Below are 17,193 nucleotides of genomic sequence, written 5' to 3' on the forward strand. Positions count from 1 at the left end.
TCAGCTGGAAAAAGCCATAAAACATCAATGATAAGACCCCCTTAATAAAGGACAGTGTTAGCCTGTAGAGAATTAGGTACGCACAGTAGGGGATAACACCCAGCAGTCAACTGGAAAAGTTCAGACACATTTGACCAATGCTGATAATAACATGATGTGTCGTAATGTGAGGAGAGATGTCAAGATATGTTTGGGTAGTGGGACTTTACCTCTAACTTTTTCTTTGAAGTTATTTTTGACTCACACACATGTGTTTCATGATACTGTATATCAGCATTATATTGCCATCTCATTAAAAACACACATGTACACTTAAAGGTGGAATCAGCAATTCCTGTGGAACGCTTGTTGTCAAAATCAGTTTTTATAAAAATCTGTTAATATCTCATCACGATCGGCAATGTTTGTATATGTAAATTTAGATTGTAACATTTGAGAAGTTCTTCTGATATAAGGCCTGAATGACAAATCTAGATTCTATTATCTAATACATAGTGGAGGAGGCTATGTAGTGTGTGTGGAGGCATTTTCCCCAAAGCTATATAATATATAGCATATTATGGTGAATCCTTCAGCCTTGGTGCTGGCAAATCTAACATAGCGCGGTAGTAAGTATTAGAACCAAGAAATGTTCTTTTCCCTGTACTGTAATTATGTACAGAGGAAGACAAAAAGGCCAAGGGACCATTCCCACAGCAAGAGACTATTTAAGATATCGTTTCCACTCTACACAATAACCATTTCTACTGAAAGCAAGAGAAACCATTTGAAGTCGGGAGTTTATTTATGTAAAATAAAATGCAAATTTTAATTTGGTCATAGTGGATTCATGAGAAATGATTGCCAATTAAACTTGAGTCGCGGTCCCCTGGCGGCCCTGCTTGTGTTGCCTGTTATTGTTTTGTGCTGTAGTTAGCTTGGTTTAACTATTCTGCAGAGTCTAATTTAGATTTCAGAACAGCTCTATTCAGGATATACAATGACACATGTCGAAGGCACAGTGTGTAAAAAGAATTGCCGTTTTTCAAAACAGACTTGGTAGAAATGGAATATTATATTCTTCAGTATGTTTTAATAAGTGTATAATCTCTTGAAAATAAAAGCTCTTTTATTTTTACCACCTTATAATGAGCCTTTTTATATATACATTAAAGCAGGGTGCCAAGCCATGTTGCACCTAAATGTTTCTATCGTAGCACCAAACAGACAAACTTAATGGCCTTACGCGTATTTATGACGAAGAAGAAATACTATAGAATAAATACATCTTCACCTCATCTCTTGATAAACTGAAGATGAGAATGCCATCTTTAGTAACTATAGCTTCTTGGCCCTGAAGGCCTTTTTGGCTTCTGTAAATTCTCCAAACGGGTGGGGTAGAGAGGGAGTGCAGCCATCTAGATTTTTTTTCACCACGAGAAGACGCCAAAATTCACTTGGACTACATGCCGCACCTTAAAATGTTTTGATAGCTTTTCTCCGCGTGCATTCCTCCTTCATAATTTGACGCTGTTGTTCCATTGGCAGGCGGAGCGCCGGGCATACAGGGAGGCAGAGATTAACATGATGGACGACCTATCAGAGGGGGACTTCAACAAAGAGGAGGAGCCAGCCAGCCCAGCCCCTCCCCCTCCTCCCTCACAACAACACACAGACCCCGCCTCTCCCACCGTCGCCGTGACACCAGAGCCGGCGGTCGCCAGGGGAGAACAAGCCACACCCAGCGAGGTAGAGGTTCAGGTAGGCTTATTACTATAATGTCATGTATGATTTATAATGGAATATAAACATTAATATAATAATATAATGATTCTGTAAGCGCATATGTATACCATACAAGAGGCAAGTCAAGGAAATAACAGTGGAGCTCAATAAATATATGTAGCATAATGTCATTGTCATGTGCACAAAGGATAGAAAATATCATATTTGGGATGTTTTATTAATTGCTTGAATATGAATAAACGTTAAGACACTGAATAAAATGAATGAGGCCTAAAGCGACATTTGGTCGAGGTCCAAAGACAGTGCTGTACTAAATTAAAGGTACAACGATCTCTCAGGGTCAAAAACGGAAAATGAAGTCAAAGCACAAACACAGGACATTTCAGTCTGGTGCATTGGATGATGTGCCTCAAACGCTGACCAAGCTTGAACAAAGTGATTATCCTTCATTCCATCAAATATTATAATATTCTTTTTACACTGACATTCAATGTAAATTATTTTAGTTTGAAGCTGCTGAAACTGCCTTGATATTACTTTGGAGATTATTGTTTTTGAGGCAAAAGTTTGAAAGTACCAGCACTTACGTTTTTTTAAAATAATTACAGCAACATAGAATCAGAAAGAGGTTTATTGGTATAGGTAGTTTTTCACATACAAGGAGTTTGTGTTGTAGTGCCTAAATGTCAAAGTATACAAGGTAGAAAAAAAGCCTTATAAAGTCTTGAAGATTTTCCCTATGAAGAATCAAACTGAATGTTATAGTTTTCTAAATTATAATTGTGTATCATGAGTGCAGAGTGTAACTGGTCTGTGTGTGTGTGTGTGTGTGTGTGTGTGTGTGTGTGTGTGTGTGTGTGTGTGTGTGTGTGTGTGTGTGTGTGTGTGTGTGTGTGTGTGTGTGTGTGTGTGTGTGTGTGTGTGTGTGTGTGTGTGTGTGTGTGTGTGTGTGTGTGTGTGTGTGTGTGTGTGTGTGTGTGTGTGTGTGTGTGAATAGGATGGCAGGGGTTTCGGCATCGGCACACTGGTGTTTGGGAAGCTGCGAGGTTTCTCCTGGTGGCCCGGCAGAATCGTCTCCTGGTGGATGAGCGGCCGGAGTCGAGCTGCCGACGGAACCCGCTGGGTCATGTGGTTTGGAGACGGCAAGTTCTCTGTGGTGAGCAGTTTAAACAAGGGATTCACTTTTTCATTTCTATTACAATCATTTATGTATTTGTTTTGTTTCTTCATTTGACTTTGTATGTTGTTGTTGTGTTTTTAGTCTTGTTCTCTAAAATATCCTCTATGTTGTATGTGCTAAGACTGTATTAATAAAATAATTAATACTATTTTTATTTTTTTAAAGATATTTTTTGGCATTTTTATGCTTTATTGATAGTGTAGAGACAGAGTTGAAATGGGGCAGAGAGGGGAGTGACATGCAGAGAACGACCGCGGGCTGGAATCGAACCCGGGTCCGCTGCTGGCCGAGGCCCATGGGGGGGACGCCCTACCAACTGAGCTAAGGGCGCCCCCAATACTATTTTTAAAGAGGAACCCTTTGAATGAATGCGTCGAATGTAAATACTGCGATTACTGTATGTTTGTTCAAGGCTTGACACAGAATGCGCTCAGAAAGTCATTTTGCAAAGAAAAAAATATGCTAACATATGCTGGTGTTATAGCTGCAATTATTAATGCTGTAGCTTAATGTCATTAATGTTATGCTTGTACACAAGTATATCCCAGTTAGGACATTTATAAGCTTTGTAAATATACTTTTACTTTATTTTTTTCACGGATGACAGCTCCACAATTTTCAGCGCTAATTCAAATCAATTATCTTGGCAGAAACTTTACTCTGTGTATATGATCTTTAGCTTTGATTTGATCACCTTTTTATAAATCTAAAAAAGTCATTAAACTGTGTCTACTGAGCCATCATTCATAAATAAGGCATGTACTTCCTTATATTCTTAACAAAATCCTTTGTAATTATTCTATGTTTTGCAGGTTTGTGTGGAGAAGCTGATGCCTCTGAGCTCTTTCTCCTCCGCCTACCACCAGCCCACCTACAACAAACAGTCCATGTACCGCAAAGCCATCTTTGAGGCTCTGCAGGTAAACAACCCACCACTTTAAAACTCAGCGAGTCAGGGGACGTGCGTGGTTATCTGTAAAGCAATTATGTATGGCTATTCTTTATTTTTCTTTTATCGGTTGCTTGACTACAGTGTATTTCTCTCTGGAGAAAATCCCACATCTAATGGACCAAAATGTAAATGTTGAGGTCTAAAGGTCGTATTTCAGTCATTCCTTTTCTTATGTAACAGGATCGTGCAGATTTTCATGGAAACTGCGGCGTATTTTGCATTTGTGGAGGTGCTCTTCTCATCTTGCTCTGCCACAGTCCATTAGTGGTCACATGTAGGTAGATTAGTTACAATCGTGTGGGTTATTTCCCCATCCAGCAATGCTTTCTTTTTACTAGTAAGTAACACAGAACATGGTCATTTACTTCTCCTACTTCTTATACGTGATTTTCATATACGTATTGAAAAACGTCTGTAAAGTATAAACAAACAGCAAAAGGATTTGTTCAGTAAAACCTGCACATATTCAGCCATAATAACCACGTTTATCTTTATTATTTGACAAGTTTTTACTATTTTGTAAACTGACTTTGAGCTATGTGAGAGACACATGTGGGGAGGATGTGGGGAAAAAAAGTGGGTTATCCACTGATCGCAGGGTTGGTGGTTCAATCCCCACCTACTGGGAGAGACACTTAACCCCAAGTTGTTGGGCAGCACCCTGCGTGGTAGTCTGGTCTGCTACCATCATTGTGTGTGTGTGTGTGTGCGTGTGTGTGTGTGTATGAGAGGCAAGAAGTGCCCATGTAAACCATTGTACGTATCTTCTTATTATCATAGAACATTTTGTTTGTAAACCTGATTAATTAAGTCAAAACCAGACATTTTACTGACTGTGTGTGTGCGTGTTTATTTTGTGTGTAGGTTGCCAGTGTACGGGCGGGGAGAAAGGTTCCTTCCTGCGACGCGAGCGATGATACAGACGGTGTTGATGTTCAAACCAGACAGATGATCGAGTGGGCCATGACCGGCTTCCTACCCAACGGCCCACAATCACTGGACCCTTCAGAGGGTAAACACACATTAATGAACATACTTTATAATGTATGGATGCCATAGTCTTAAACTCATACTGTACAACATTTGTTTTTGATCACATACAGAACAATTCTACTGAAAACGGTCAAAGTGAAGCCAATTAAGACATGTTAAGTTGTTTGATATCCTGCTTTTCAGTACAGTGCTTGTAGAGATTCAGATATCACTAACCAAGAGGGCGGTAAGTGTCAATTGTGCACAAAAAGTGACAAAAGACGTAAAAACTAAGAAAGGAGCTTACTATCGCCTTAAAGGCCTACTTCACCGGTTGGAATTTGAAGGTGTATTGAATTTGGAGATCCTATTTAGGATAAATGTGAAATTTTTTTTTAAATCAGATCATCCTAGCCTGAGAAAAGGCAGAAAGAGTGTTTTATGGTCTCACTGTCTAACCCTACATTTTCCTTCTTGTGACATCACAGTAAGGGTTAGGATTAACAGGACAGCTGGGTCAAGGGAAGACTGAGGGAAGAAAAACCTAATTCATTATATTATAATAGTGATTTTATAATGATAGAACGCTGGTTCCGTATGGGTGAAGTATTCCTTTAAGTATTTGTGTGAGAAACCAGTGACTCGGCAAACGATATGGTATTTTTTTTTTAAACTAAAGATGACATTAATCCTGTCCTCATCCTCGCAGGCGAACAGAATCCATATAAGGAAGTTAACCCAGAGATGTGGACGGAACCAGAGGCGGCATACACACCTCCACCTGCCAAGAAGCCTCGCAAAAACGCAGTTGAAAAGGCTAAGATCAGGGAGGTGATCGACGAAGGGACCAGAGGTAAACCTGCAATCACGTTTGAACTAAAACTGCTTACATTTAAGAAAAGAATATACAACTTCTCTGTGCATATTTGTTCAACTATTCCCTACAAGTGGATAAGTGAGTGAGCGCTTCCACTGAGAGAAAGTGTTGAAATCAACAATACTAAGAAAATGTAGGCAGTTTTTATTTGTATCTATAACATTTATATAACAGTTTCTTCTTTCAAACTGTCTGTGTTCATATTTAAAATGTTGTGTGGACGTGTTCTTGTGTATTTTTTCTTTTAGAGAGACTCATACTTGAGGTCAAGCAGAAGACCAGGAACATAGATGGTAAACAATGTATATTTATTTTAAGCTTACAGCTGCATTCGTCTTTAAATTGATTATACTAAGGTGATGGACATTGAAAGGCCTTTGGCTAACAGACAGGATTGATAAAGTGTTTTTTATTCAAGTTTGCTTAACGTAAGGTATTGAGTTGGCTGAAAACTCATTTCTATTACTTGCCCTTCCAACAGATAATATGTTTTTGACTCCTAAGTAGCTTTAACAATCCTAATTTGTCAAAACCAATGAAACATCAATTTAAATACGTTGGAAATGTGACAAACATCATTATTTTAGAAAGTATCAACCCTCTAAATGAATCATCTTTTGTAAATGAAATGTATGATCTGCGATTTTCAACGTTTTTAATGAGGCTATATTGAATTGCTTGAATCAAATTTTAGGTTCAGAATGCACACAGTGTTTCTTTAGCTCAGGATTAAATATCTCTGGAATCCATCTTTTCTTCTTGTTTAGATTGTGTAGCATTTAACTGATTCCTTTATGCAATGTAACCTGCTGTAATAACTCCCCGCTGGTGTCCCAGACATTCCAATAAAATATTACAAGTGGCAAATTAAATTCAAAGTTGCCTGGCCAAGGAATTATCCCGTCTTTGTTATTGATGATGTTTTGTGTTTGTTCAGATCTCTGCATCTCCTGTGGAAGCCTCAACGTCTCTATCGAGCATCCTCTCTTTGGAGGAGCGATGTGCCAGGGCTGCAAAGTAAGAAAGCTCCCAGTTTAACTTTGATAACTCAATATTAATATTCATATTATGGGATTGTATATGAGACTGTTATATGTAACAGACAAAAGAAAAGTCTAAAATCCGCCCATTTCAGATGCCGTAAACCAGATGGTATTTTACGTTTTTTAGCTTAATGAATTTTCGTACTTAAACAACATATTAGACCAACCAACTATCTCAGCCATTTCCCCTGCAGGCAAAATCCTAACATTCCGCTCACTTTCCTATTTTCATAATATTGTTGCATATCTGTTAAATATTGTTAAAGTCTGAGATATTACAAAGACACATAGAACAGAATAAACAAAATGAGAGACAAAGGATTTCCACCGCACTCCCGCTGTGCATTGTCCTGACTGGGCTTTGTGCTCCTGCAGAACTCCTTCCTGGAGTGCGCCTACCAGTACGATGATGACGGCTACCAGTCCTACTGCACCATCTGCTGTGGAGGCAGGGAAGTGCTCATGTGTGGCAACAACAACTGCTGTCGGTCAGTACAACCACACTGTCCACGCCGTTTCTTTTGTTGCTAGGACCAGGTTTTTTGGTTTCACATCAGCAAGAAACAATATACCAACAAAACCTCCAATGGGATAAATAGCTCCTTTCATTGGCAGCAGAGTGAGTTAACTTATTTGAATATTCAGTTTATTTTGGCATCCAGCCTCAGAGCTGCAAACATGCTCCAGTTCAACACAGTAGATACTCAAAGTCATGCAGTGATGTAATCAGATCTGGTGTAAAACTACTCTGTTACAGGCAGAAATTCTGAATTTAAAATCCCTCCTAAGTAAAAAGCCCTCAAATAGACTTTTTTCATTACTTATGATTAAAATGAAGTACAAGTATGTACCTCAAGCACACAGTACTTATTACATAACTGTATGTTTATTATTTTCACCAACAAAACAGCAGCTTTGTTTTAGGGTAATCCCATTAAGTGAAATGAGAATGAAGGTTAAATTAAGATCAGCTCGACAAAATGCCCAGTAGCAGGAACATAAGCAGTTTGCTATTGATAACCTAATGGAATGTGTGACTATTGAAATTCAAATGAAAGATAAATGTTAATTATCAGCTGTGTGTTCAGAACAACCGATTCATAATTGGAAGACTTTCTCTGACTGAAGAATTTGTAAATACACTGCATGTTATGGGACTGTAGCCGAGGTCAGCAGACACACTGACTGTTTTGAATACTTTTGCAGATGTGTTTAGACTACTAGAGAAGAAATGGACAAGGCCATATCTGCATTGTCACAGGCAGAGAGGAAAATAGAGACCTAAAATTATCTGTGTATTAGAATGAATCTTCTTAAAAAAAAAGAAAAAAAAAATGTTCTAACTGTAGTAGCTGTGTATCTGTGTATCTGAATCTTATGGCAGTGGGGGCGGGACCCGATAAGCCTTTGGCTTCTCCTGCTTCCCATCGGACGATAACACAAAGTAATATGTATGAATATGCATTGAGAAAATTATGTATAATGTAATTGTCCGGAAGAATAATAATAAATAAATTAATTAATTAATTAATAAAGAAATGCAAATAAACCACAGGCCATATGATGTATCTGTGTGTGTGTGTGTGTGTGTGTGTGTGTGCCTGTCTGTCTGTCTGTCTTTCTTTCTGTCTGTCTGTCTGTCTGTCTGTCTGTCTGTCTGTCTGTCTGTCTGTCTGTCTGTCTGTCTGTGTGTATGTGTATTTGTCTGTCTGTCCCTCTGTCTGTCTGTCTGTCTGTCTCTGTGTGTCCGTGTGTGTGTGCGTGCGCGTGTGCGTGCAGGTGTTTCTGTGTGGAGTGTGTGGATCTGTTGGTAGGAACCGGCTCGGCGGCCACAGCCATCAAAGAAGACCCATGGAACTGCTACATGTGCGGCCCCCGCACCGCCTTCGGGTTACTGCGACGCCGGGACGACTGGCCCTGCAGACTACAGCACTTCTTTGCAAACAACCACGAACAGGCCTTTGTAAGTCTGACAGTAAAACAATGAGTTCACACTTGTTTGTATATTTATGATTACATCAGTTAAATGAAGAACCACATCAACAAAGATAAGACCTACTTCAATACGAAGTACAGAGTTCCATCTCTGACACAGCTTTACTACTTCAATATTTTAACTGTCCTAAACCACACTCCTATTTTCCTTCCACCACTTCCCTTTTCACCAACATCCCTCAAACAGCAGTACGTCAATCGCATGTAGTAAATATGATTTAATAGCCATCCTGTATCTAATCTGCAGCTATCACCACATCTTCATCATAATCATAAAAACAGTTGATTTGTACTTATTTGCCTCTTTGCCTTCTTCTCTCTCTCTCTCTGTTTGCTGTGAAGTTTAGTGTCTCTTTGATCTTGTTCTCATCTGTGTTTCTCTCTCTCTCTCTCTCTCTCTCTCTCTCTTTTAGGAACCAGCCAAATTGTATCCTCCGGTTTCAGCAGAAAAGAGGAAACCAATCAGAGTTCTCTCCCTGTTCGACGGGATTGCCACAGGTACATACAGGATACAGTACAGTACTCTCTCAGTATTACTGATATTATCCAATGATCTGGGGATTAAAGATAGAGTTATCGATTATGGAGAATGTTTGTTGACGGCTGTGGCGAGGGGTGGCTGTGGCGAAACGGGTAGGGCGGTCGTCCACTGGAGTGCAGTGTCGGTGGTTCGATCCCCCGCCTCCCCGGCATATGTCGAAGTGTTCCTGAGCAAGACAATGAACTCTGAATTGCTCCCGATAGTTAGCTTGCACCCTGCGTGGCAGCGCTGCTATCGGTGTATGAATGTGTGTGTGATTGGGTGAATGTGTACACAACAATGTAAAGTGCTTTGAGTCCGTGAAAAACCAGGGAAAAGCGCTATATAAGTGGAGTCCATTTACCATTTGACTCACTTTTTAAAAAAATCTAAATACTGTGTATATGTGTGTGGTCTGTGTGTGTTTATGTGTGTTTATGTGTGTGTGCACTCAGGTCTGTTGGTGCTGAAGGATCTGGGCCTGCTAGTTGACAAGTACGTGGCGTCAGAGGTGTGCGAGGACTCCATCACTGTGGGCATGGTCCGACACCACGGTCGCATCATGTACGTGGGCGACGTACGCAACGTAACACACAAACATGTTAGTACAATTTCCTCTTTACAATATAAATAATCACACAACAATGCATTTAAGTGCAAATACAACATTTGTGCTTTTGTTCTTACATGCTAGTTAATTGTTTTCGATTGTTATATTCCACTAAACTCCTTATTAACCTTTTTCTTCTGTCCAGGTGTTTACTCATGCTGTGTTTTTTTCCTCCTTAGATTGAAGAGTGGGGACCATTCGACCTAGTGATCGGAGGAAGCCCTTGCAACGACCTGTCCATAGTCAACCCTGCAAGAAAAGGCCTTTATGGTAAAAAAAAAGCGGCATTTGAATCGTTTAAAAATAAAAACTGGATTATAGCATTTTTAACATCCTAAGTACATACATACATTTGAAACAGTAATCCATTTTAATATTAAAACAAAAAATTCTCAATGACACTGTTGATTTTTGGGTTTTATTTTAACTTATTATGTAAAATGAAATTTGTCGACAGAAGGAACCGGCCGCTTGTTCTTTGAGTTCTACCGCCTGCTTCACGAGGCTCGACCAAAGCCGGGCGACGAGAGGCCCTTCTTCTGGCTGTTTGAGAATGTGGTTGCTATGGGAGTTAGCGACAAACGGGACATCTCGCGCTTTTTAGAGGTAAAATACCAGGATATACTGTACAGTAAATACAGACTCCAATGAGTCAAACATATGTATTCAGTGAGTGAGCGAATACATATAGAGGGAGATGTGTCTCTCTGTTGGACTGATGAACATATATGGTGATATATTATAATTTGAAGATCCTATTATCAATACTTCCTATATTCATACTATATTATAATATATCATATTAAGTATTCTGCTATTGACATCTACTGGACATAGAGAATATCCACAAACATTAATGTAACGTGTCTGCTCCTCCTCAGTGTAACCCAGTGATGATCGATGCTAAAGAGGTGTCCGCTGCCCACCGCGCTCGTTACTTCTGGGGGAACCTGCCCGGCATGTCCAGGTGACATATGCACACACAAACACACACATTTGTTAAGATCAGTTCCCTTTTGATAAGTCTAACTTTTTAAGATATTTTGTCTTCTTTTCAGACCTATGTCAGCCATGGCAAACGACAGGCTAGACCTACAAGATTGCCTCGAGCACGGACGCACAGCAAAGGTATACACTTCAGTGAGTGAGTGTGTATGTGTGTGTGTGTGTGTATGTGTGGGTGACTTTGCTTATTATCATGTGGTATCTTAAGTGTCGGACCAGTGGTGAGCGATATTGAGGGTATCAGTCAATACCACTCAATCAGTGGTAACATAAGGAAATTATGAGCCTTCAGCATCTAAAGTTGATGTGTGGGATTTATGTACAGTAAAAAATAAGACATTTACATTATGTATTTGTCCTTTGAACATAGTTGTACAGACCATAGAGGCCTTTTCCTTCTGTGAACTATTGCTGCAAAAATGTAGCATCAGTGACGTCCATTTTTACTGGATATTCCTTTTGCAACTGTTGCCTTTTTGCTCTACAAGCAAGAGGAATTTTCAGTCACCCAATATGTGGAATAAGTATAAGTTTGTTTTCCCTAAGAAGTAGAATAACCGCGTAGAAATACTGCAGAATACAAGTAGAAATAGTCCTGAAATCCCTATTGGCATAAAAAAGTACCAAGAGTTAAAATACTTATTATGCATGAGTAGATGTACCACCACTGTTCTTACTATCTCAACGTACAAAAGTAAAATCTGCTGTACAAAAAGAGGACAGCTTTAGGATTAAAAAAGGATTTGCGTGTGTGTGTCTGTCCGTCTGTCTGTCTGTCTGTCTATCTGTCTGTTTGCGTGTGTTTGGTTCTGGATGTTAATTCCAGTTTGAGAAGTTGCGTACGATAACGACACGCTCCAACTCTGTGAAGCAGGGGAAAGACGAACATTTCCCCGTCTTCATGGACAGCAAGGAGGACATCCTGTGGTGTACCGAGATGGAAAGGTACGTGTGTGTGTGTGTGTGTGTGTGTGTGTGTGTGTGTGTGTGTGTGTGTGTGTGTGTGTGTGTGTGTGTGCGTGTGTGTCTTCTGACCTGTGTGTCCCTTTAATTTCACCTTGTTTGCATGATCACAAGAATCTTTTAATTAATTTATTTGGATTTTTCTTATCTACCAATGCTACTGTGTTTGCATGGCTTATAGTAAATAATTCAGTACACCTATTTTTAATGCAACAGTTAAATAAAATTCAAAATGTTCACAGTTTTTTTGTTACCCTGTGTTTGTTACCTTATTTAAACAGCTTATATATGCTTCATGATTTCAATATCAACCTTGACGACCCATTCCAGACATACAAACAGTAGTTTACTGTTAAAACAATAAAGTAAACATAATTTAGAGGCTCCAAGTAATTCAGAATTCACGTTTTGCTGATTTTGATCAAACAAATTAGGAAAAGGTACGAATCTTTTATTTTGTCCCAAAGCGAGAAAATGTACCATCATTCAACAGGAAAAGGGATAGGGAGGTAGCGTAAAAGGCAATATAAAAATTAAATAAATTAAAGTAAACATTAATACTTATGAACAGATAACATGCTGACAAAATAAATATGTAGAAATTTTTAAAAAAAATGTAAACAGCCAGATGAGATTTTTAGTAGTGCTTATGGTATGGATTGGAAAGTAATACAATTATATCAATAAATGATTTACTCTATAACTTGTACTTCTTACATTACAGACGAATATTTTGATTACTGATGTCTTTCAATTTGTTTATTTATTTTTTATTTTAAAAAATGGTCTTGGACAAAAAAAAATTCCCGTATTCTGGTCTTGCTCAGCATTACCATTTATATAGCAGTTACTGTGTTGATTTCTTTCTTTTGTCCTAGACAACTCTGTATTCTTATCCAACGCACTTGATATAAGATAGCTAGATGTGTGAATATCCCTTTCACTTCATTGGTAAAAAAAGAAAAGAAAATTGTTTCAAATATAATCGATGAATCTATTGTAATAACAGTTGCTGATCAACTTTCTCTCATTCAACTATCGATTAATTGATTAATCAAATCTACCTCATCCTGTACATCTTTCCTCTAACTCAAACTCAAATAAATGAACGTGATGTGTGTGTGTGTGTGTTTCCAGGGTGTTCGGTTTCCCCGTCCACTACACTGACGTGTCCAACATGAGTCGCCTGGCCAGGCAAAGGCTGCTGGGGCGTTCCTGGAGCGTGCCCGTCATCAGGCACCTCTTCTCCCCGCTTAAGGAGTACTTTGCTTGCAACTAGAAAAACACACACACATACACACACACAAACATACACGTATGAAGAGTATGTAATGACGGAGACACACAGATATCTATACACACTTTACACCTATACGTGAAGCTTGGCAGGTTGACACAGATGACCGGACATACACACACATACATGTACACACACATACACATACACTGTAAATGACTGCTTCCCCTCGACCCCCATTGTAGACCACTGGCTGACCTTATTAGTCCCTTGGTGCTACCTTGCTGACTTCTACACACACAGACAAAAACAAACACACACATACCAAATGGTGCAGGATCTCTGTACTGTATTAGCTCACACGCCAACTTCCTGTTCGACCTTGAAACCCGGCGTCTTCTGGCTCTTACTGTGTCATAGCAGCTGGAGTTCAAAACCTCCAAGGGTGCGCTAAACTTTCTGTGACACCCCCGACTTTCTGTTTTCTAACATCAACACAACCAATGACTCCATCCCAACCCTAACTCTTAACTGTATTCATGCGTAGTGACAGTGCTACTGGTGTATTAAATGTGCAATGAACATAAATTTACAAAAACACACACACACACACACACACACATACAGACACACACACACACCAGTTAATGTTCACGGTGCTGGTCAGTGGTGAAGTGTTGGACTCCAAATGGTGCCACTTTAATGCAACACTTTAAAAAAAAGTTTTTGGTGCTCTCCGAGTCTGAACGGTTCGTGGTGGTTTCAGTCGCTACAGTTTTTACGTCCCTCACTGAGTGAGACCAGATGTTACACCAGGCACCAGGTTTTTAACATATGTTTCCTTGTTAAATTTGGAAACAGAAAAAAAAAACTTTCTTGTGAAGCCTTTTTTTTACCAAATTGTTAAGATGCTTTGGAGGTACTAATGATTTTAGTTTTTGGGTTAAATAACAGATGCAAAATAACCCCCCCAAAAATGTATTTATCCTTCCCTGAGGAAGACATGAATAATGAAATAAAAGATTATGATATTTGTTACTCTACATCTGCATAGGGCCGATTGTTTATAATTTCCCGGATAGGTGAAGTTATTGCTAGTTGCTCCGTTGGTCCACATAAATATACACGGAAAAGTTCTAGACAATCGCAGTTACAAGATAAATCTAAATTAACATGAGAAATATGAAATGTAATTAAATAATTGGTAAATAAATCTATTTAAAACAATACTAATGTGATACACAATCAAGGATAAAGCCACATCAGAGCCATGATCATAGTGGAAAGCCTTGCTTGTAGCGCCTTCCAGTGGGCAGAGAGAGAGAGAGAGAGAGAGATTACTAACTTAATTTGAAATAACATACGGAATAAACAATTTATTATATAGTCTGCCTACTGGATTTGTTTCAAAATCTCGGCTAAAAAGTGAAATGTTTTTATTTAATTGTTTTTTTTAAATATTATTAAACCTTATCATCTTACTCTATTTCTCTCTCTCTCTCTCTCTCTCTCTCTCTCTCTCTCTCTCTCTCTCTCTCTCTCTCTCTCTCTCTCTCTCTCTCTCTCTCTCTGGAAAACACATTTTCTCAAAGTAATTTCTAGATTTATTTCTTAATTATTAGAAGAAGAATTGGAATTTTCCACTTATCATTAGTCCAATTATATTATTTCTACCTCCAGAGTAGCACCTATACTCTCAGAAACAATCGAAAAAATTTACTTTGTCGATTTCTTTTGTCTGGTGGTCACAATCTACCTGCCCTTGTGGCTTCAAACGGGATCCAAAATGTCCTCCAGTTTTGGCAGCGACAACTTTCCACTGAAACCAGGACCTTTACTCAGTAGACATTTTGCTGTTTTTTTTTGTACTTCCTACGACTGAAACAAGATAGCCCTGTGTAGATAATAACTTCCTCATATCTCACAGTTACTGTAAACGACCTGTCTTGGGTTTTTCTTCTTCTGCCTTTTAGCCCAATGCATGCTGGGATAAGCTCAGCCTCTCTGTGGTCATGAATGGGAATAATCAAGGGAAGAAAAATGTAATTTACTAAAAATGGTTCCAAGACGCAGACACTATGTAAATAATATCCTTATTATTTAAACTGGGCTGTCTTTGGAGAAAACATTTATTTCGGTCTGGTGCTTCTGGTCCTCCGATGACCATCTTAATCCAGGAAGCCTTCCGATCCTCTGACCTTCCTCAGATACCAGCTTACAACTGGACACACACACACACACACATGGACACTACATATGCATACACAGTAACAAAAACAACCAACAATAAACCAGCAGGTTCAAAGTTTTTTCATCTTGTTTACTCTCCATTATACAAACAACTTTCAGGTGCTTTTTAAACTTTACTCTTTTTTACAGTGCTCGTGCAGGTTACACACACACACACACACACAAACACACAAACAACAAACTCACATTTACCGCAAACAGTGGCTACATTCACACTTTCTCTCTACAATACTCAGCATCCACACACACACACACAGACACACACACACACATAAATGCATACACACTGTGTTTTTGCTGGCCGCCTGTTGCCATCAGGCTTGGTGCTCCCTTACCCACTACCCACCCACCTGACCCCACCCCCAGGTGCTGCATGTCAGTCAGTCAGTGTAATCTCCAATTTCATGTTAGATTTAGGGAGTAATGATCATAATAATAATAATGGTAATAATAATTACAATAATAATCTGTTATTGTGTGTGTGTACTGTTCAAGGTTGGTGCTCAGTTCAGTTCAGTCTCAGCCTATAGCAGGGGAGAGAGAGGGGGCTAGAGAAAGCATATATTACAGTTAGTATAGTGACTTGTTCTATTGTACCAGAGGATGCCGGAAGAAATTGTTACACCGATAAAGCTTAAGGACACTCTCAAACAAGAGCGGGCTGAAATCACACTGTATATAGTGATGTCAAAGAGGTGGAGGAAACTATAGATGACAACAACAGCATCAATAAAAAGACAGAAATCATATTCAATTGGATCAGAGTGAGTTATTTTTCCTTTAAGGGGAAAATGCTTATAAGAAATCAAAACGTTGTATCTTGTGTATGAAAAGTATACATTTGCAATACATTCATATCATAAAATGTAAGAAGTTGAGTATCAAGAAACATTAAGTTAAAATCAGCTGCTCATAGTTCAACTTAAAAAACCTGTAACGGGAAGTTTTTAATAGTTCTTAAAGCCAGTAATGTTGGAAACCCTCTGGCTAAAGATACAGAATTTCAGCTGATGTCTGTTTTTTTAACTGTTGTTTCAACTTGCATCTTGTTTGAGAGTTTAAGTCGGACTAAAGGGCAAGGAATGGAGTTGATATTTTTAACTGATGGGTGACGCGTGGTGAGGTTTCTGTTTGCCTATCGACAGCTTTTAGGCTGAGTGACACATTGTTTTTCAACACTGATACACTTACAAACACACACTGACACACAGAGACGCAGAGAAACATGCACAACACAAAACAAAATTCAATGCTGTTGTGCATTCAGACACTCATCTCATGGACTAAATGAAAGATGAGATCTTAGGAAAAAGGAGGACCTGGTAGTGTTTCAAAAGGTGCTAAAAATTTTATCTGAAAATAAAGAAAAATATATTGTTAGGAGTATAAATCAAGTTTGTCTTTACAATGACTGTATTTAAGTTTGTCGTAGTAATGAAAAGGCACTATTATTATTTTACTCTTGTATGAATATGAACTAATTAAGGCATTTTAACTTTGTACTTGAACAATGTAAGAAATGAAACGTGAATAAAAAAAAATAACTGTTTCTTGTGATTTGGCCAGAAGGCTCTGTGTTCTCTATCTGTGTGCCGGTTAAGAATGTAACTGCTTACATTTACATCAAGTCAAAATTCAGTTTGAGTTTGAAATTTTCTTTTCTTTTTAAACTTAAATCACACTAGCACTTACCTTATCTGTTGTCCACTTTTAAAAGTTTTTTAAAGAGCTGATTTACTACACCAATTTTGATTGAAAACATTAATAATTTGATTTCAAAGACAAAAATGTTACATATGTAATAGTTTTAATGCTTGTTGTTGTTTTGTTTATTTAAATTGTGTTTCCAGTGTGTTGAACAGAA

General features: G+C 38.6%; 1 protein-coding gene across 7 annotated transcripts in view; it reads left to right on the forward strand.

Annotated features, from left to right (window-relative positions):
- LOC307265853 (DNA (cytosine-5)-methyltransferase 3A-like) overlaps positions 1-16,840 on the forward strand; it is a 52,466-nt gene extending 35,626 nt beyond the window's left edge. For 4 of the 7 annotated variants that reach the window (XM_080047671.1, XM_080047676.1, XM_080047675.1 and 1 more), the window contains 17 exons: positions 1,528-1,740; positions 2,723-2,881; positions 3,718-3,825; positions 4,722-4,869; positions 5,539-5,682; positions 5,955-5,999; positions 6,644-6,723; positions 7,125-7,237; positions 8,529-8,712; positions 9,158-9,242; positions 9,720-9,865; positions 10,054-10,144; positions 10,332-10,480; positions 10,756-10,841; positions 10,933-11,002; positions 11,706-11,824; positions 12,980-16,840. In XM_080047671.1, coding sequence (XP_079903797.1) covers positions 1,528-1,740; positions 2,723-2,881; positions 3,718-3,825; positions 4,722-4,869; positions 5,539-5,682; positions 5,955-5,999; positions 6,644-6,723; positions 7,125-7,237; positions 8,529-8,712; positions 9,158-9,242; positions 9,720-9,865; positions 10,054-10,144; positions 10,332-10,480; positions 10,756-10,841; positions 10,933-11,002; positions 11,706-11,824; positions 12,980-13,121 — 2,082 coding nt within the window. In that variant the 3' untranslated portion in view covers positions 13,122-16,840. The remainder of the gene's footprint in view (positions 1-1,527; positions 1,741-2,722; positions 2,882-3,717; positions 3,826-4,721; positions 4,870-5,538; positions 5,683-5,954; positions 6,000-6,643; positions 6,724-7,124; positions 7,238-8,528; positions 8,713-9,157; positions 9,243-9,719; positions 9,866-10,053; positions 10,145-10,331; positions 10,481-10,755; positions 10,842-10,932; positions 11,003-11,705; positions 11,825-12,979) is intronic. The other 3 variants (XM_080047674.1, XM_080047672.1, XM_080047673.1) reach the window with 3 other exon arrangements.
- The last annotated feature ends 353 nt before the right edge of the window (positions 16,841-17,193 follow it).

Source organism: Ammodytes marinus, assembly GCF_949987685.1.
Source record: "Ammodytes marinus genome assembly, chromosome: 19".
In the NCBI taxonomy this organism is placed as follows: domain Eukaryota; kingdom Metazoa; phylum Chordata; class Actinopteri; order Uranoscopiformes; family Ammodytidae; genus Ammodytes; species Ammodytes marinus.